This window comes from Bipolaris victoriae (assembly GCF_000527765.1).
Source record: "Bipolaris victoriae FI3 unplaced genomic scaffold scaffold_28, whole genome shotgun sequence".
Classification (NCBI taxonomy): domain Eukaryota; kingdom Fungi; phylum Ascomycota; class Dothideomycetes; order Pleosporales; family Pleosporaceae; genus Bipolaris; species Bipolaris victoriae.
The window spans coordinates 234,738-254,049 of NW_014575364.1; the positions used below are offsets into that span (position 1 = coordinate 234,738).

The window sequence follows — 19,312 nt, forward strand, 5'->3', positions numbered from 1 at the left end:
AAGAACAGATCCTCAGGGCGATTCGGACCTTGAAATATTCAGTCGGTTATTTTGACCCAATTTTGACCTTCTTTTATGATCTCAGTTAAGGTATGTGTCTCATCCGCACAATTAGCACCTCTTTTCCAACAGTCTTCGCAAACACATCAATTTCCATTTGAGCAATATTCGCAGTGATAGAAGTGGAAGTCAGCCGCACTTATGGGCGAGGTACAGACGTTGCATAGATCATATACCGCGTCATGGCCATGATCAGGCAACGATACTTTCTCGAGACTGGTCAGTCCACACACTTCCGATAAGAATTCCAGCACTTCACGATGACTTTCTTTGGTAGCAATCCACAATGGCGAGCGCCCAAACTTGTCCGTGATCTGAAGGTCGTGATGGTACTGGCTAACAAGGACTTTTGTAGTATGAGACTGGCCGCCGGCTGCAGCCCACCAGAGTAGAGTCCGGTTGTACGGATCCTGGAGCTGCGTATTATCGATTTTTGAGACTAGAAGCTCCAGTATTGAATTTTTACCAAAATACGCAGCTCTCTATAGTATGTTGTCGTACATTCCATGTTGGACTTTGATGCCGGCGCCCGCGTTAAGCAGTATCTTGACTATCTGCTCGTGGCCTTTTACTGAAGCTGCGTATAGCGCGGTGCTACAGTCACCCTGGGCGTTGACGTTGGCGCCTTTATTGAGTAGTATCTTGACTATCTGCTCGTGGCCTTTTACTGAAGCTGCGTATAGCGCGTTGCCGTAGAATCCACCCTGGGCGTTAACGTCGGCGCCCGCGTTGAGCAGCAACTTTACAACCCGTTTCAGGCCAAGCAGGCCTGCATAATAAAAAGGTAATGGCATTGATTGTAGGCTCCTCTGGAAGTTCGAGCCCTCCCATGGCATGTCTGGAGTATGAATTCGAAGCCAGTTCACATACACGTCGCTCTTTTCTGAAAGTAGTATTATCGCCTCTTGAGAGCACCATTCTGCCTACTCGTTCGTCATTCGAACATGCTCTATCCAGTACATGGCTGAATAATCTGCCAGTCTGAATTCTTTTGCATTATCGTGGCTGAGCATTTTGACTCCTCGGAACTGGAGGAGGTATCCAAGACAGCTTCTCGCAATAGCGTCATGGCACACAGCAAGTTGCATGCTGTAGTGAGCTGCGGAACCTTTCTGTATTCTGTCTGATATGAGATACTCTTTGACCGAGTAATGTGCAAGCACTACAATCTGTTTTGCTGGGCCTTGCGTTTCGCTCTCCTCCGTACTTATAGTAACCATGCTAGAACAGATGTTCAACACATCCAACGGATCTTCGAGAACCTCATCACGATCGAATGTGGCTTCATCATCCAAATTGATCGCAACGATTTCAGCGACTTCACCCAGTGATAGCGGCCGAGCTGCAAACGTCAGCCACCGTAAAATAGTGATTGCATACCGCGAATCGTCTTCGCTGATTGCGGACAGAATACGATCATATGTCTTGTCAAGCGTTGGTGGAAGCGTTACAAGCGCTCTCCGTAGCGCTGCCCGAGTGCGACATTTCGCCAACGTGTCCAGCTGGCAGACGGCCCATCGAAACCTGCAAGTACATTAGTCTTCAGCGTTTACATGGACATAAGGTATGATACGTACATTCCTTGCGCTCCTTTCACCAGAGTAGTCTCGATATCCTGCCTCACGGTAGGGTCTTTTTCCCACCGACTGAAGTCCTTGTCGTTGGATAGTCGCTGCTGTACGTATTTCTGTATATCTTTGTCCACTCGTTCACTCTGGAGGCAGACATGACTCTGCTCATATATGAAAGTCTCTAAAGAATTCTGTATATCTCGTTCTTTGCGGCTCGTTAGAAGCATATGTGTATTCTCAAGCTGCCAGGCAGACATAGTCTTCAGGATGTCCATTAGCTCCGTTCGCCCAGAACACTCGTCAAGCGCATCAAATATTATGTAGACGCATGGGAACTCCCGCATCATGTGTTGTAACGCTTCTAAGAGCGCGTGTAGCGAGGGCTGCCGCTGCCCGTCATCGCAAGAAGAAAACAGCGTGTCAAGGCTTGCGGGGATCGTAACGCACTGTTGTGAAAGCTGGCAGATTACGGAGCGCACCATAAGCTCAGCGCTTTGCTTCTGGATATCGTTGAAGTCAAAGAAGAAGTATGCGACGACTCTGCCAGGGTCACCTTCGCAGTGCTGGAGCACATTTTGAAGAATAGCTGAGCAGAGGATAGTTTTGCCACACCCTGGAATGCCATGCAGCCAAAGGAAAGATGCCATGCTTTTCTTCCACTCAGCATACTGGTCATTCTTGAGAAACCAAAGCCCGGTATCTTCTTGGCGTTGCTTGAGTGCTTTTTGGTAGTTCGTGGAAGGATCTGGTGCAGCTAGCCACTGGCGTATCTTGATAAGTTTCGCATCTGTACAATACAATCAGTCAGAGTTACACGCACCCCTTATTAGACATTTACCTTGTAGCGGTTGCATGGCAGATGATGTGACAGTGTGGTAGAATGTTAGCGTCGCAATGTAGTTTCGTAAGATTTTTGTAGTGTTTTCGACTTTCTCTTCCCGTTGCAGGCTTCCTATCGCCTTCCTGCTCTTTGACAACCACTTGTCATCGGCAGTCGGCAGCGTCTTCACAATGATAGCGTCTAGTTGCGCTATCTGTTCGTGACACCCACTGACTACTAACAGCAGAGCAGCTTCGAGTTTGGAATCTGCTGGGTTTACCTTCAGGTTTTGGCAAATGTTCTCTAGTGTAGTGCTTAGAACAGGCAACTCAGAGCTGACATGGCGAAGGGATATCGGTAGTTCTTCTGCAAGAGAATGGAACTCCTTGAGGCGAAGGAGGACTTTGGCGCTGAAATCGACGAGCTGAGCTATACTGGCGACAACCCCAACAGCAGCGAGACCTTCGGCCATTTTTGCGCAGTCCAACCCACTCGCACAACCCCATGGGCCACGAGTAGTGCGAAGCTAAGGTACTTGCAAATGGAAATGATAAATTCAGGGGGCTAATCTAGTTTATGATTTGCAGTAGAAGCGCATGCAAGGAGGTATTTCTTAGTGAAGAAAGCGACGATATTGACGAAGGCTGAAGGAAGGCTGAAGGAAGGCTGAAGGAAGGCTGAAGGAAGGCTGAAGGAAGGCTGAAGCAAGGCTGAAGCAATGTTCAAGCTGCACTTCTTGGCGCCCACGTGGCGGACTCACGTGTATCAGGGTACGTAGCAAATACCGTCGCAATCGCCCTATATAATCCTTGAGCTACGAATATCTTTAGAAGTGTGTCTGTCATAAGGATATCATACGCGTATGCAGTAGGTGCGCTGATAAGTACGGGCTCTGTCAAATTCCATGATTTTACGGTCAGTGTATGCTCCAGAGCTAGGTAAATATTCTTTGTTAGTAGCGCTTCGTTTCTGACCCTCCGAAACGTGGCAAAGTTATCTCGGTCACAAGTAAACAAAGGGTTGTATAAGTAGGATCAATAGTCTACGTTGAACGATCGACAACATGACCAACATTTGAAAAGTACTTTTTGAAGGCTTAATTCCTCATCAAGAAAAGACGGTAGCATCTTATCGTATTACCCAAAGCTTTGCATATCTATAGGAAAAGGATTCGAGAGGCCGGGTTGGAAGCTATCACTGCACAGCGGGTGTCTCTCGACGCAGGGACGGACCTTGCATTATTCTAGATGATCGTGCACATTTTCTGAGTTTATAGCAGAATATATTGGTCTCGCTCCATCCCGGTAGACTTGGCAGTGGATCAGTCCACATGGCGGGTTAGTGTCGACATTTTTGGCGGCGCCAAGCTGTTATACCTTTGGTAAAAGTCAATCTTTACCAATTGTGAAGATGGCATTATATTGCTGACCTGATAGTATGAAATGTTGGAAAAATGGATATATTGAGGTGCTTTGCAACGTGTTTGTGGGTTGATTGTTCCTTTCAATGACATTGTGAAGGAATTGATTCGGAACGAGTAGCGACGAATGAGTTACATGTGTCTTTTGGTCAAGAGTTTGTGCTTCAGGAAGCTTTGTCAATCATTTTCTAGTTGGAGTTGAATGCATAGACCGCTTGCTTTGTAGAACACGACAAGCCGGTTAAACAAGCCATATGGTGAACTCGAGGCACGGAAAGTGACTTAGATAACATTGGATATGTGGTATTGATGATATAATATATACAAAAAATAGACCAAGGCAGGAAGTAGATTACATCTGAATCGTACAATGGTGGATGACCAAAATTCTTAGACTCCCATGCATTAGAATTGTAGTTATTTGTTGCCGTTGTATGCCAACAGATTGACTGAGCCCATTGTGTCTGTCACAACACCAGGCGTGCCCAGTTGGTACACCCTTGCCTTAACGGCCGCCGCAGTCGAAGGTCCCTCGAGACCACGGAGGTATGAGACCAGACCAGCTACGTGAGGAGATGCCATGGAGGTACCGTTCTTAACTGTCGATCCTGTGTCGCTCAGATGGGATGCTGAGACGATGAGGGTGCCTGCAGCAAAAATATCCACTTCAGGGCCGTAATTGGAGCCTCCTCCGCCGCCGAGCCTCCTGTTGTTGCTCTGGACGTTTCCGACACAGATGACTTCAGGAGAGCGGCATGGTGAACGATCGAAGGTGGGTTGGTTTTCGTTTCCTGCTGCTACTACCATGCTTACACCTTTGTTCCAAGCTGCAGTAAGGGCATTGTCCCACGTTGTAGAGGCAGTTGAACCAAGCGACATGTTGATGACGGCAGTGTTTTGTCGGTTCTTCGAGACAATGTCGTTGACCGTCCAGTCAAATCCTGCGAAGACATCTGATGCAGATCCTGTGCTTCCGCCTATAACCTTGACACCTATGATTGCCGTCTTCTTGGCAACACCAAACGTGGTACCACCAAGTGTTCCAGCAACGTGACTAAGTTATGTCAGAAGGGTATAGTCACTGTGAGATGGAGTGTGGCTTACGTTCCATGACCCTCTTCATCAGTATCAGGACTGTTTCTTACGGCATTGAATCCCCAGATGGCTCGTCCGCCGAATTCCTGGTGGGTGATACGAACACCAGTGTCTTGATAGTATATCAATATCAGATCAAGATCTGCATGATGTTTTTGACTTACCTATTACATAGGAAAAGGTGCCCTGGCCCGCACTGTTGTCGTAGACATAAGAGGTGGCTCCTGGCGTGCGGGAGGAGATGCTAGCAAGGCCCCATGGTGGGTTTGCCTGAGACACAATTGCGCTAGTTCTTACAATGAAATCTGGCTCAACTACAAGGACCTAACAACTGTGTCAGTATTGCTACCTTGTGTCATTGTATGGTAGAACCTGTATTACCTCTGGCAGAGTCTTCAACTCTTCGATGGTTGCTTCATCGAAAGACCCAGCATAGCCTTTGAAGTCGCCGAAGCCGTACTCGCGCTCTACTGGCTCACCAGCAGGAGCATTGTCACTTCGTCGAGCCAGGTTGCGGGCATGGATGCTGCGCACTTTATTATGGTGAGCAGCGACCGCCGCAATATCGGTGTCAGGCTTCAACTGGATGATGTATCTTCCAGGAATAATGTCATCCGTTGGAGGTGCTGCGACAGGAGCAGCAAGAGCAACGAATGGAGCTGCGGCTGTGACCAGCGCGGTAAAACGAGTGAAGAAGCGCATTGTGAACGAAGGCAAGGCGTGTAGACCAGAGGCGACTTACCCACCACTGCTGGACTACATGCGCTTTTTGACTTGCACCATTGCCGTTGTCGCATAGACCATTGTAATTGGGACAAGTCACAAATCCAAGCGGGTCTTATCGTTTCTTAACTTCTGCCTTCTTAGGTATAGGATCTGCAATACTATTCGTATAGCTTAATAAAATCCCCCGAGTCATGGGTGGCCAAGGCATTGCGTAAGGGGTGTTTAGGAAATAATAGGAATGTGGGAAGGCGAAAACCCCGGTTCTCTCGGCCAACGCCTGCCAATTTGAGGGCCTTAACCGTAGTAAGTACGGGAGGCGACGGATCTCGGGAACCAGCGTCGCGTTTTGTGGGCCCGTCTTGGGATTTTCTCCGCTGAATTAAGTCTTAGAAGATCTATGCCAGTGATTTTAAAATTAGAAAAGGGAGTCCATGAGACGATCTACAACGTTCAAGCGCACTGAAAGCAAACATCAGTCGACGTAAACCCCCTGGTATCGGTTGTTCAAGGCCAAGGAGCATGGGGGCCTGTGCTCCACCCTAAACCATATTTAGACAAAGTCTGGAGAGCAATTATTCTTATTGCCTTAAAAAAGGCCAATCGAAGGAACGATCCTATCGTCTTTTGGCCAGCGATCAGTTTTCAAGCGGGAGCAATTGATTAGGCTAGGCTTGTGATGATAGTCACTTTGTATACCAAAGGTGACCATATGCAAGATTGATCTCTTTGTGGCTACAGTGTTCCGCGCACTGATCATTGTTGTGTTTTTCTCTCATCTCTTATGCAAACAATCTTAACTATCCAAAGATACGTTACTTGCTCCATATGACATGTTTTAGTAGCCGTGTTGGTTTGTGTAATTTAAGACTAAATACGTGTCCCACTTAATACCAGTTTTCCGTCACCCGAATATGGAACTTACCCAAAGCAGTATTCAAGCAGTAAAAAAGCCATGCTTTTTAATTGAGACGTGATTGGTTATCATGAAACTGTGGGGACAGCAAACAACAGCCTTATGCGGGGTAGGCTGAGTCTCTTATGCGAGAAGTTACTGTCATGCTATATCTTTCTACCCTCGCAACTTTCTACATTTTTTACTGAATACCACTATGCGACTGCTGCGGCTTGATCCTGATAAACGCAAGTGGATCCTTGAGTGGTTCTCGGGGGGAGAAACTCCAGTCTATGCGATACTGCCCCATACTTGGGGCTGCAGTGATGATGAGGTTCAATTCGAGGATATTCAAGGTGGGCAGAAAGACTATTGCGATAATAGCAAACCGGGATACGAAAAACTGCGCTTTTGTCAAGAGAAGACTGTGACAGATGGTCTAACATACTTCTGGATCGACACCTGCTGCATCAACAAGTCATCCAGCGCCGAACTACAGCGTTCACTGGCCTCTATGTTCTACTGGTATCGAAATTCCGCCAGATGCTACGTGTATCTCTCTGATGTATCCATTCACGAATCTACAGAAGGTTCTGATATGGAATAGGAATATGCGTTCTCGAAGAGCAGATGGTTCAAACGTAGTTGGACGCTTCAAGAACTCATCGCACCAACCTCGATCTTCTTCTTTTCCAAGGAAAAGGCATTCCTCGGCAATAAGAAAACGCTAGGATCTACGATTAGCGTTGTGACTCAGGTTCCCATTCGAGCTCTCCAGGGACTTGAGGTCTCTTACTTTACCGTAGATGAGCGTTTGTCTTGGAGCCAGGGCCGCTCTGCAACTATCCCAGAAGATGCTGCTTATTCTTTAATGGGAATCTTCGGCGTGGACCTGCTCGTGCTGTATGCAGACGGTGACTATGATGAGAGGAAAGATATAGCGTTTAAAACCCTGAAAAAGGCGATTGCGGAAAAGAAGATTGATGAAAAAGAACCACATCATGTCATACGAATTGGTGGCGCATCTTGGAGTGACCTCGTGAGATTGAGCGAGAATGACTTGCAAGAATTGGATTCCGATCTTCAAGAATACCAGAAGTGGCTACTTGGAGAGTTGCCAAATCAGATCAATAAATTGACCGTCTGGAACTCATTGCTTGGAGAACTTTCGGAGGCTGCGGGAGTAAAGATGAAGGAATTATTGGAAAAGCATGGCGTTGCTTACGAGGACCTATCACACCTTCAACCCAACATGCGACCTTATGATCAGGCGTGGGCCCGCTTTAGTGACGAGAAACTCCCAGTACAAACGCGAGTGCAAGCACTAGTGGAAAATCGGTGGTTCTTCACAAGGAAGAATGAGAACGTCTTCACATGCATCACTGCAGCTAGAACGCTCGAGGATTTAATGATCTGGAGAAAGGTTTGGGGCAAATAAGGTATGATGATAAGCCTCTGCTATTGCACTGAAGTGTTGCTCTACTGATACCCCTCGCAGTCCAATGAAATATATAAGGATAGTGTCCTTTCATGTTCCAGAAAAGCTTCACCGATTGATTACTGAGCCGATGGAAGTGGCGGCCTTTGGGTACCTTGGCTATCATCAGGTTTCAGTTTATAGTTGTGACCAGAGCTAGGTCCCTTGTGGTCAAAGTTGCTTCGTAAGAGAGAGGTAAGCCTACGCGTTACAATTCCGCAATCTTATCATTTCACGCTCGACACATCAAATTGATAAACTCAACGCATTCACTCTACTTACAACATTACTGGAATTTAGCCAAAAATGTGTCTAAATTATTGTATTGTTCATTTACTCAGTTTATAGATGAAAACTGCATTTCATACCATACTGAGCCCTCAGTTTGCCCAATTATTTCGTGAACCTCCACCCGTCATACACCTGCATATTTCAGAAAAGAAGCCATGCCGTACCTGATTTCGTGTAGCGACTCGTTGAAAGCTGCACCTATAATGTCCATGTAAAGCATTCAGGACTTGTAATTTGGAAGCCACCCGGAGCACTTCCAACTAGCTGCATACTGATTGTAGGCCGGAATTGCGACATCATAAAGATTATTATTACACCCATATTGAACCTGAGTGTCAACTTTAAAAACACACTTGAGCTATTGGATATCGGGTCGTGAATCAGGTAAATTTCGGGCGCAAGACGTTGGAGTGGCATTGTTCGTAAATAAAGGAGCAAAAAAAAAAGACAATGTGGCCGTGAGAAGAGAACGGTAGCGGAACGACCTTATCAATGCTTTGTATTTCTTATGCAGTGTTGGTATGAACATTTTCCATCATTCAAGCTGCGTTGTTTGCCACTGGGTGGGTGGGCGTCACATACACGTTGGCAGTGACATGGTTCGTAGCGCATAACAGTCCTACTAATGCGTATACCTCCGTACTAGAAAGACTGGTGTGTGGCGGAATGTCCGTGTCCGCAGAAGCCCCGACGGGTTTGCTAAATCGGGTCAAGCATAGTTCTTGTGATGGTAACAGTAATAAGCGAAGCAAAGCCCCCTCCACAAAATACTCGTTTTGAAGCTGGTTAATGCTACCTGACTCGTCACAAGAAAAAGTCTGACATTCATTAGGAAGTCGACAAGGATGGGAACGGGAGGGTGGTTTGAGAATATTGTGCCAGGGAGAAAGCAGCTAAAGAGGCTCAAGAAGCCTCAATGCAACAGTGAAAGCAGACACGCAGCTGCAGTTTTATTTTGTGCCACAGTGTGGCAGTGTTGTAGCCCCACTTACTCAATTTAAGAAGTATAGTCAGTGAAGTATGTAACGCCTAGGCCAAAACGACCCCACCTGCTAGCTGCAGCCAAGGGCTTAGTTGCATAGTAGAGCTGATGCCTAAACATCGCTAACATACACAAATTTCCAATCTGTTACTTCTCTTTTCAACTAATCATCCATAAATTTCAATCAACATGTGCTGTCATCGATATCAGCCACTGCAAAGCAACGACTCTCTTCGAGTTCTCACTTTGCATCCCAGCTTGAACGATTCAGACCCTATTGCATGCACAATCCAACATGCATCACTATCCGACGCGTCTCTCGAATACAAGGCACTTTCTTACACCTGGGGCAATAGCACTCTAACAAAGAAGATTGAATGGAATGGCGGCAGGGAATGGCAACTCGTAGGAATTGCCACGAGGCTCTTGGGTACCTGCGGCTAAGACACGAGGACCGGCTGGTTTGTATCGATGCTATTTGCATCAATCAGCTAGATATGGCAGAGAGAGCTTGTCAAGTTCGCATTAGGGATGAGGTTTACAGGCGCGCATCCAATATTCTGGTGTATCTTGGCGAACATACACCAGGAAGCTGTGTCTTATTCGAGGAGCTGACGACGGCAAATGATTTGTTCGGGGAGACAGGATGCTGCCATCGAGCGTTGCCAAGTGAAGAACTTTAGGATAGAGCAAAAGCAGAGTGTCTTTGTAATTCAACAGATTGGTTCCACTGGGCTGGATTGAAACCGATTTGACCCTGGTAAATAGCCAAAAAAAAATGTGAAAGCTTGTGATAGCAGGATTGAAATGTTATCACTGAATATGTAGGCCCAGACGATGGGAGTGAGCCACGACAAGTCAGGATGTGAAGCTGTCGACGTAGCGGGAGCTGAGCTGGCTTTTTGGACCATCAGTGCAACTGAACAGTATCTCGCCGTAAGTACAGGCTCAGCATCGATGGAGTGTCGCGAAGCTTAGCCACCAGAATCAATATGCTCGCATCACCAGGAAAACAATCTGCATGCATGAAGAAGCTGGGCGACGTCTTTGCTGCAAAACAACAGTCAGCAAACAGAGCAGCTATATCGCGGTTACTGGCGAACGCGAGATATTTCATGGGATTGGTTCATGTACGAGGAAGAAGAATAATAAGTCGTGATATCGCTGGCATATGGTGCGATTGCCAACGTTAACCGAAATGCCAATTCATCTACTCATTTTCGCTAGCAGTTGCTAAATTGATGCAGTGATTGTGACATAAACCTGGGGCAATGTTACATCTACCGTTGTACAGCCCGCCTCATCCGCCTAGACCTATGTAGTACCGATCTTAGTTGTTTTAACGATCGACAAACACTATGTACCAAATTCTATTCAATATGAGAACCTTGCCAAAGCACCAGATCCGCAATATGTTCGCCTCATTATGCTAACACCCCTCTACTATCAACCAAGGGCCATCTGCATGATCATTGTCGGATAGTTCTGAATCGGTCCCTGACTAGTATATTGCCAATGAAGCAGCTCGACCGACTTTCCTCACGTTCCTAAAGTAAATCTCAGGGCAAACCCGTCATACACCCTCACCAAATCCCTCAATAATGCATCTCCACACTGCGATATGGCGTCAGTACTGAAGTAGCATTTCTCCAACAATTCTACATCATCTATGCACCATCCCCACCTCAATAGCTAAAAAAATCTCATTACCACCCAACCAAACCGCAACTTCCTCAGTGCCTCGCACAATCCAACCATCCCCACACCCTCCTAACTATTCAAATCTCCCGCTTCTTACAACATCCCACCCACAGCCCTCCATACTCACAACCACCGCAATCACGACAAAGCCCATTTCAATAACTCGCCAAACCAAATGTACCCACTATTCTCGCACGCAACCCATACATACACATCTCTCATACACATCAATCAAAAGATACAGGTGAAAAAAAAATCTATATACGTAAGATATATAACTAGAACCATGCAAGCCTCACCTAGAATTAAATCTGAAAAGAAAAAAAAGAGGTATATGGGGATTTTCTTTTCCGTTGCCACTTTGCCCGCTTGCCTATTTTACCACCACCAAATCCACCAACCCGACCGCCCCATATACACAAAAACCCCCCGATTCCCATATCGCCATCTCAAACCTCATCGCTCATCACCCAACCGCCTCAAAACTTTGCCCATGTACACGCCTCAAAACACCATTGTAATTAAAGAAAAAGAGAAGAGAATGAAGCAATTGAAAACAAAAACTACGACTAGAATGGGAGAAGTCGTATGTTTGTTGTTGCCAAACCCCACCCCTCCAAAACCCACTTGTCCTTCCTGTCCTGGTTTCCGCAATAAAACCCCTGATAATATGATGTTGTATATGATATTCCCATTCACATAACTTCCTCGTTGATTCATTTCGTTGTCATCGTGCCGTCACTCATCACGTCCACCTCTCCATTCCGCTGCCGTCACCTCACCCTGCTCCCGCGCTCTACCTAAACAAACTCCTCAACTCCTCCAACCGCGCCTTGGTCGCCTCCTCCTTACTCCGCCTCTCCCTCGCCATCGTCAAATCTGCAAGTGCCTTCTTCTTGTCCTGCAGCACAAGCATCTTCTCCTCAAAGCTATCCTGCATAATAAACCTCTTAATGGTGACCTCCCTGTCCTGGCCTAAGCGGTGCACACGGTCGACGGCTTGCGCTTCGGCGGCGGGGTTAAATTGCGGTTCCATCATGAAGACTTTGTTGGCAGTGGTGAGATTGAGGCCGAGGCCACCGGCGCCGATGGAGACGAGCATGACGCGGATGTCGGGGGAGGTGCGCAGGAGGTGCATGGATTTGTCGCGGGCGTCGCGGGTCATGCGGCCGTCGAGGCGGACGAGGGCGTGGCCGGCGGTTTTGAGGGCGATTTCGATGAGGTCAAGATGAGTGGTCCAGGAGGAAAAGACGATGCTGGAGTAGCGTGTTAGTGGAACATAATCTAGATGAGGGGTTTGGGGATGGTGGCGGGATATACCTCTTGATAGGACGTTCGTCGGGATGCTCATCGCTCCAGCGACGGAACTCATCCAAGTCGTTGAGAAGGGCTTGGGTCTTTGTGTGGGGGCCGGTGTAACTGCCTATTTTCTTGGCTAACTTGGGGTCTTTGCGGATACGGTCTTGCTCTTCAAGGTAGGAGTAGAAATCCGCGCGTTTGAGTTCCAGGGCAGCGGGCCGGTTAACGTCGTCGCAGATGTGGCAGCGGACAGAGCCGTCGGGTTGGACAAGACTTTTCCACTGATCCCGTAACTTCTTAAGATGGCGGGGGCAGACAAGGTGGTAGCAGGTGGTCATGTAACCGATGACATCTTGGACGTTTCCTTCTTCGTCTTCGTCGTCGGGGTCAGCGTCTAGTATCGATTTCTTGCCTGGGCAGTAGTGGCAGTCGGCTGCGTTTGTAGATTCGAGAAGGTTGAGCATCTCGTATGCTTGTTGGCGCGTGAGCTGGGGCGTTTCCTGACCGTCATCTTCAATCTCCATGGGCTGATCGTACGTCATGCCATCTGTAGTCTTCAAGGCCTCTTCACTCAGCAAATCGCGTCCATGTGCACAGATGAGGCGAAGGTTGAGAATAGCCGTGAGAATGCGCGCATAAGACTTTCCACCCATCTTGTCGCCCTGGGTAACAGCAAGAACCTTGCGCTGCGTATCCTTCTCAAACCAATCGTGCAACTGCTTCTCTTCCCTAGAAAACTGCAGCCTGACGACATAATCGAGCTTCCTTGGCACCTCTTCCTTGATGATCTCCTTTGTGCGGCGAATGGTCACGGTGCTAACGAGGAGCTGCAGTCGCTTTACCACATTGGGATCCGCACTCTTGAAGGGGTTCAGTATATGCGTGTTGAAGCCTGCGGTGGTATCGAATGGTCTCAGTTTGATGAAGTTGAAGAGTGCGCCAAGATCCTCAAGTCGGTTCTGAACTGGTGTACCCGTAACAGCCCATCGCCGCTGGCCCATCATATTACAAGCGGCCTTTGACTGGTTAGTTGGGTTACGAATCGTATGAGCTTCATCAAGGACAATGCGGAACCAGTTGAGATAAGGAAGCGCACGCTTCTTGTCCATGATATCCTTGGCGATGATATGGTACGTAGTCAGGACGATGTCGTAGTCTGCTAGCTTCTCAGGAGTCATGGAAAATCTCTCGGCTCCATGGTATCGCGTCCACTTCAATGCACCGTTGCCCTCGGGGAAATGCTCCTTAATCTGCTCTTTCCAATTAGTCATCGTACTGAGGGGGCATACAAGAAGCGTCGCTCGAGTATTGATGATAGGCTGTATCATGGCGGGAAGGGGGCGGGGAGGCGGTTTCTTTTGGTTGAATGTTTGAGCGGCAGTGATGGAGGCCTCATCGCAGATAAGAGAAAGGATACTGAGCGTTTTTCCAAGTCCCATCTCATCGGCTAGTATACCTCCCAGGCTTGGGGCTGGCTTCTGGGCTCTCTCTTCGCCAGTGATGATATGTACGTATGATATCCGGCCGTTATCGCGAGTCTTGGTCGTCCACATCGGATCCCTACGTTGATCAAATTCTTCGGAAGAATGATCCTTTTCGTGATCGATCATGAAGTAAAGCGCTTGTTTTTGATGTGGGTACAACTCAGTCTTGATGAGTGGTGACGGGTTCCGCATCGGTACCGCTTCGGAGCTGGAGACGACCGTGTCAAAGACATCGTCCACTTCCTGGCGAATCTCATCGACGCTACGGACCACGTAGTTATTCATGGCTGCATATGGTGCAGGCGCTTCGAAACCAGGCTGTGAAGCTTGACTCTTCTGGAATCCTTCTTTTGTTTGCGGATTGTAGTAATCATGACGCGCGAGCTCGAAAACGGGACGCTCGAGGATGAGGTTCTTGCCCTTGAGAAATTTGCCGATATTATCTGCATTTTTGCGGGGGCAGTAAAGCTGCAGAGTCATTGTAATAAGAGCTGAAGTACTGCTGCCTGGTGGCCCTTCGTTTGGAAGCTTGCGACGCGGCTCTGTCCAGGCCATCCACTTGAGACCGCTTATATGCGCGCTATCAATGAGAGGAGTAAGTCCCTGTGCCGTCTTCATGTCGACCCTACCAAACTCTTTGCCCATGCCATCAAGGACCATAATGATTTGATTGCCCTTGTTGCCAGCCCTACGAAAAGCGACTTTGATTCGGCTCTGACCGCCGTGGTTTCCGACAAACTTTTTGGGATCCGGGAAAGGAACGAGATGTGCTTGGATATAAGTGTGCTTGAGCTTGCCAATGCAGACTTCGTCATTACTGTTATCTTGAATTATCTGAACTTCGTCCTCGTCGTCGCCTGGTATATGTTAGTCCTGTTTTCTTGTTCATAAAGTATTGTACTCACTCATGGTCAAATCAATGGACGGCTTTTGCTGCGGTGAAGATACTACGGGAGAGTTCTGTTGGTACCGAAAATCAAGGGCGCTTCCACTGCTAAAGTTCGTTCGATGTGGAGTGTTGGCCTGTACTTCTCCGGTTTTGAACCGCTTTGCAGGCGATGCTGTGCGCTCTTGGATGTTGTGCAAACGCTCGACAAGTGCGACCTGGCCGATGTTGCTGGGCTCGATGCGGCCGCGATCAGTGTCTCCACCAGAGGATGCTGGACGCTTTGGATTTGCTGACTTGGGGTTGAGTAGTGCTCGAGGATCAAACTGAGCTATCTGAGGTACTGGCGCTCCGTGACTGTTGTTATGGTGAGTTGTGGTCTCGCCTGGCACGTGCGTTATTAGCTCTGGGTCGGTGAATGTGAGGGAATCCGGTAACTCGGAGTTGCAGTAGTCCAGATCATCACCAGCTGGTTGTGGTGTGTCAAACAGAAGCTCATAAGGTTCAGACGCAAGAAGTGAAGCCCATGACATTGCACCCGGGTGCGCGTCGTCTACCATGTCCAGGCCTGTGCCAGATGCTTCCATGTCATAGTTTGTGTTTGACATTTGAAGATATTTGAATATCCAAAGCCGATTGAGTGGAAACTGATACCAAGTGGAAGGAAGAGGTATCGAAAAGTAGATTGAGGAAACTGACGAGACGTACCTGTTCTCCGTCGCCCCGTAGGGTCAAGTAATAGAGCTGGATTCATGGTGTCTAGTTTCCAAATGGCGACGTCTGTTTCTATCTTTTACCTGTTGACTTCACTTGTGAGTCTCCCAGCTCTTCCCACGACGCCGTGATGCTCAACGGTTCAGCGCATCTGATGCCAAGCCCTAGTAAACGTTCGCCACAACACGCTGGAAAGGTTGCTTGTCAACCCTTTATCCGTCTCTTGAACACTCAGACGCCTTCACTGGTCTTCTTTGATCAGATTCCCGGCGTAAAGCACCCCTATCTGCAACAGGTCGCGTGATGCTGACTACTCGAGCTGTGCAGTGATTCTGCGATGGCTGAAGTCAAGCGGCCGTAGTTTGGGCGGCTGAGCTCTTGTAATGTCGCGGCTGGCATCAACGAGTGTGGTGCCCGGGAGTCATACGAAGACCTGCTTCTTTGAACGATGCACGCAGGGTCAAGAGCTGTTGCCTTTCATGGTCGCCTGTTGGGGGTGGATTGAGGTGTGGCTGGAAGAGGCCTAGCGCGAGTGTGGATGGATATGTCAGATGACCCATCGATTCTTCCGCTCGTGTGCGTGTGTGTGTGTACGACGACGCCAAAGCCTGAAACGAGACCGTGCATGCGTTCGCAGCGCGATAGCGATGACATCGGACCTGCCTCAATGCAGCCCATCGAATTGCCTAGCGGACCTGCTCTTACGCCATCTATTACCTACCGCATCTAAATTTGAAGCCACGGCGGCATGCTTGGCGCGTCCAAGGAACATGTTTTCCTAGAATATCTCGTAGTAGAGTGCCTACCTACATACCCAGCGGCCTGCTGGAAAGCCACTGCTGGCGCCGATTCTTGGCCTCCACAACTCCCTCCCTCTCCTCCTTGCAAGTTGATTACACGTCCAATTTCAGTCGACACCCATCGACATCCACCAGCGTGCACTAATCGCTGCCGGTCATTTCCGACGCGTGTTCAACAATCCCATATTTGTGGACTAGGTCTTCTCTGCCCACCACCATCACATGGCCTACAAACGTGTGCGGGGATGACGCCGAGAAAGGGCCGTCAAATATTCTTGTTGCGCGAGCACTGCCTCGAATAGATCAAGATATCTAGTCCGAGTCATAATTGATGATTGACCTCGTAACATGTACCACGCACATGACCACCAGACGTGGGGGGTCAAGGTACGCCGTGCAACCCCTTCTGGGACAACTGCCATGTTGCTACCTAACCTGAACATGCAACAAAACGCCACCCATGCAGCCCCACGGAATATGCCCATGCCCATGCTTAGTGCTATGATAATCCTTCACACGCCTTTCATGCAAAACAATCATTCCTTTCGTACAACACATGTCCCTGTGCCAGTGTCCGGCCAGAATCCCGCTCAACACCAAGTGAATACCGGATTCTTGCCCTTGACCATCTCCAGTCGTTCTACAATCACCTTTTTCTGGTTTCCTTCCATGTCTTCGTTTGCAGCATAACCTAGATCACCGTCGTCGTCGAACCCATACTCGTCAACATCTCTTCCATGCGTGAGCGAGAGTCGCCTATGATGATGTTGATTGTCACGCACATGCCGACGAGGCGGCTCGTAGCTCATGCGCGACTGCGTCGCTGGTCGTCCATTCGTATGCCTGTCGGCGGTTCGTGAGCCCGTATATACGTCGTTTATAGTCGCTGGCGATTTAGGGCGGCCATCAGCCTGGCGTACGTCGAGCAACGAAGCACCCCGCGCAAGGTTGAAGCGGTTCTCGAGTGCCGTTTCCAGGGGAGGTGAATTCATGACGAGATCCTGCTGTGGCTTCTGCGGCGGCGTCGAAACAGCCGTAATATCCATTTCTTCATGCTCTTCTTCTAGCCTTGGGGGCCTGCCTGATTGCCGTCTTCTCATCTCTGCCGACGGCGCCCTCAGTGGAACAGCAATCGGTATCTCCACTATGTCGTCCCACACACATACGCGGGCTCTCCTTGTAAGCTCAAGAGGGCCCAGGTCGGGCGTCTTCAATGTCTCCACCACATTCCACGCTTGTCCTTTCATGACTGCAATTTGTTTGGCATACATGCGCTCCTTGAAGTCGGCGTCCTGCGAGAAACATTTTCGGAGAGCCGCCTGCGTGTCACTCCACCATTGTTTCGACGTGAGGAGAGGAAGAAAGTGACGGCGGGTGGCTTCGGAGAAGGGCTGTCCAATGAGTGAAACAGGGAGGAAGAGCCAACCAAAGGGATAGCTACGCCACTGCAATTCTATCAGCTCGCTGCATGCGTAGTCAAAACTTCAGAGATATTTACTTACTGCGTCGGGGTGCTTCCAGGGCCAGGATAAACTGTTGTCAATGGCACCAATCGTGACTGTAGGCGTTGGCCCGCTCTGTCTGGGAGTATTTGATCGACTGGCTGCACTCATGGGCTCTCGTCTTCCGTATGGATCCGCTGCCTCCATTGAATGTCTTGTGTAGTCACTCGGTTGGTGATCCTGAACATCCACATCTTCATCTAGTTTGGGCGGCTCGGCGACAATCGTGGCCTGCTGTGTCTTCTGGTCGATCTTGATCATCCAGTTGTCCAGTCCTCTGTCTGTATTTCGCATAATGTAATCCAGTATGACTAGCTTCTCGAGCTGCTCTCTAAAAGACTGCTGTAATGCAGGTGTCCAGAAGCCCCTCCGTTGATTGTGCTCGCCCATCATGCCGGCTTGTTCTTCTTCATCCTCGCCGTCAGACTGGACTCCGCTTGGTCGGCAGTCCTCTGCCCATCTCCGCTTCTTTTTCCGTGCAGCCCTGTCTCCGCTATATCCGGTGCCGTGCTGATCAGGCCAGGGGTGCTCTTTGAGGAAGATGTTTGCATCCTTGAACCCCTTTAAAAACACCTGGAAACTGCCAAGTTTCTCGGGGAATGGCTTCCGCTTCCTGTAGTATGCCCTTCTGTCCCAAAAATCGTAGTGAAAAGACTTGGAAGAGAGACCAACGACATCAGTGTAGGGCACAAGATTGGTGCGCAGCTGGGTATCGAGGACGTATGCGGCAGCTTCGGAAATGTAGCTGAGGTTGGGAATGAGACAGGCACGGCCAAAGAAGAAGGGAAACAGATTCCGGTGTATCCACTTTGTCCATTTCGGATTCCGAGACGCGTAGGGCTCCTCGTCCTTTGGCTTGAAAACACCCACTACTTTTCCCTGGGGATTTCGCGCAAAGTAGCTGCCTGAACTGCCCTGTGTAATGAGCTTTGGATGCATATTCATATCAATTGCCGTCCTGACACTTTCTACGATATCATCGAATTCGAGCTTGGTCATACGGTCGGATGGTACGTCGTAGTCGAACGTCAGGGACTCGGCTGTTGCTGGTCGTACCCAGTCTGGGGCCTGAAAAACGGAGTGGTGTATCTCGAGGGGTTCATCTTCTGCCGAGTCGCTCCCCTTTTTGATCTTGAACTTTTGCGCGATTTCGTCAGCCCATCGCTCGAATCTGGCGTTGATGGCCTTGATGTCGACTCCCGAGTTGGCACGCTGCCTTCGTCCAGAGGGTGTTTTCTTGAAATTTGGTGAGCTTGGCCCTGAGCCGTTCATGCGCATACCCGAACTGCGATGTGGCTGTATAGGGGCAAAGTGCGTGTTGGACAGGGAGCTTTGGTGGTGGTCACCCTCGAAGTCGCTCCCAGAGTCTTCCTCTTCTTCAGCTTGGGCTATCCGGGCATAGCCCGATGTTGGCGGCCGCTTCGACTTCGGCATTGCGGGGACTTGGTGAGCAAAGGAACTGAGGGTCGGTCGTGTTCTCGTGTGCTTAGCCGGTGCCTGGCAATTGTGATGGAATGACGACGGAGCTACTGCATGGGGTTGCCGCCGCTAATCCCCACTTCGTCCTAGCTCGCCCTACACTGTGGATCATC

At 49.0% G+C, this 19,312-nt stretch overlaps 7 protein-coding genes across 7 annotated transcripts; 2 read left to right on the top strand and 5 right to left on the bottom strand.

Annotated features, from left to right (window-relative positions):
* Window positions 1–38: 38 nt before the first annotated feature.
* COCVIDRAFT_36442 (hypothetical protein) lies at window positions 39–1,975 on the bottom strand (the record flags this gene model as incomplete). Its single annotated transcript, XM_014702751.1, has 5 exons — window positions 39–133; window positions 200–542; window positions 576–936; window positions 988–1,584; window positions 1,638–1,975. The coding sequence occupies 5 exons, from the start codon at window positions 1,973–1,975 to the stop codon at window positions 39–41; spliced, it is 1,734 nt and encodes a 577-aa protein (XP_014558237.1).
* A 456-nt stretch (window positions 1,976–2,431) lies between these two features.
* Window positions 2,432–2,923, bottom strand: COCVIDRAFT_95049 (hypothetical protein; the record flags this gene model as incomplete). Its single annotated transcript, XM_014702752.1, has 1 exon — window positions 2,432–2,923. The coding sequence occupies one exon, from the start codon at window positions 2,921–2,923 to the stop codon at window positions 2,432–2,434; it is 492 nt and encodes a 163-aa protein (XP_014558238.1).
* A 1,365-nt stretch (window positions 2,924–4,288) lies between these two features.
* On the bottom strand, window positions 4,289–5,668 carry COCVIDRAFT_36444 (hypothetical protein; the record flags this gene model as incomplete). The annotated part of the gene is made up of 4 exons (XM_014702753.1): window positions 4,289–4,925; window positions 4,976–5,078; window positions 5,131–5,290; window positions 5,348–5,668. The coding sequence occupies 4 exons, from the start codon at window positions 5,666–5,668 to the stop codon at window positions 4,289–4,291; spliced, it is 1,221 nt and encodes a 406-aa protein (XP_014558239.1).
* A 1,133-nt stretch (window positions 5,669–6,801) lies between these two features.
* COCVIDRAFT_25319 (hypothetical protein) lies at window positions 6,802–8,022 on the top strand (the record flags this gene model as incomplete). The annotated part of the gene is made up of 2 exons (XM_014702691.1): window positions 6,802–7,149; window positions 7,192–8,022. 2 exons carry the CDS (start codon window positions 6,802–6,804, stop codon window positions 8,020–8,022), a joined length of 1,179 nt encoding a protein of 392 aa, XP_014558177.1.
* Window positions 8,023–9,565: 1,543 nt separating this feature from the next.
* On the top strand, window positions 9,566–9,912 carry COCVIDRAFT_82062 (hypothetical protein; the record flags this gene model as incomplete). The annotated part of the gene is given in 2 exon segments (XM_014702754.1): window positions 9,566–9,739; window positions 9,757–9,912. Coding segments are annotated over 2 exon segments (330 nt in total), but the record flags the coding sequence as incomplete, so codon positions are not given.
* A 1,919-nt stretch (window positions 9,913–11,831) lies between these two features.
* On the bottom strand, window positions 11,832–15,312 carry COCVIDRAFT_25320 (hypothetical protein; the record flags this gene model as incomplete). Its single annotated transcript, XM_014702692.1, has 3 exons — window positions 11,832–12,291; window positions 12,356–14,675; window positions 14,724–15,312. 3 exons carry the CDS (start codon window positions 15,310–15,312, stop codon window positions 11,832–11,834), a joined length of 3,369 nt encoding a protein of 1,122 aa, XP_014558178.1.
* A 1,496-nt stretch (window positions 15,313–16,808) lies between these two features.
* Window positions 16,809–19,154, bottom strand: COCVIDRAFT_95096 (hypothetical protein; the record flags this gene model as incomplete). The annotated part of the gene is made up of 2 exons (XM_014702755.1): window positions 16,809–17,663; window positions 17,721–19,154. 2 exons carry the CDS (start codon window positions 19,152–19,154, stop codon window positions 16,809–16,811), a joined length of 2,289 nt encoding a protein of 762 aa, XP_014558241.1.
* Window positions 19,155–19,312: the final 158 nt, after the last annotated feature.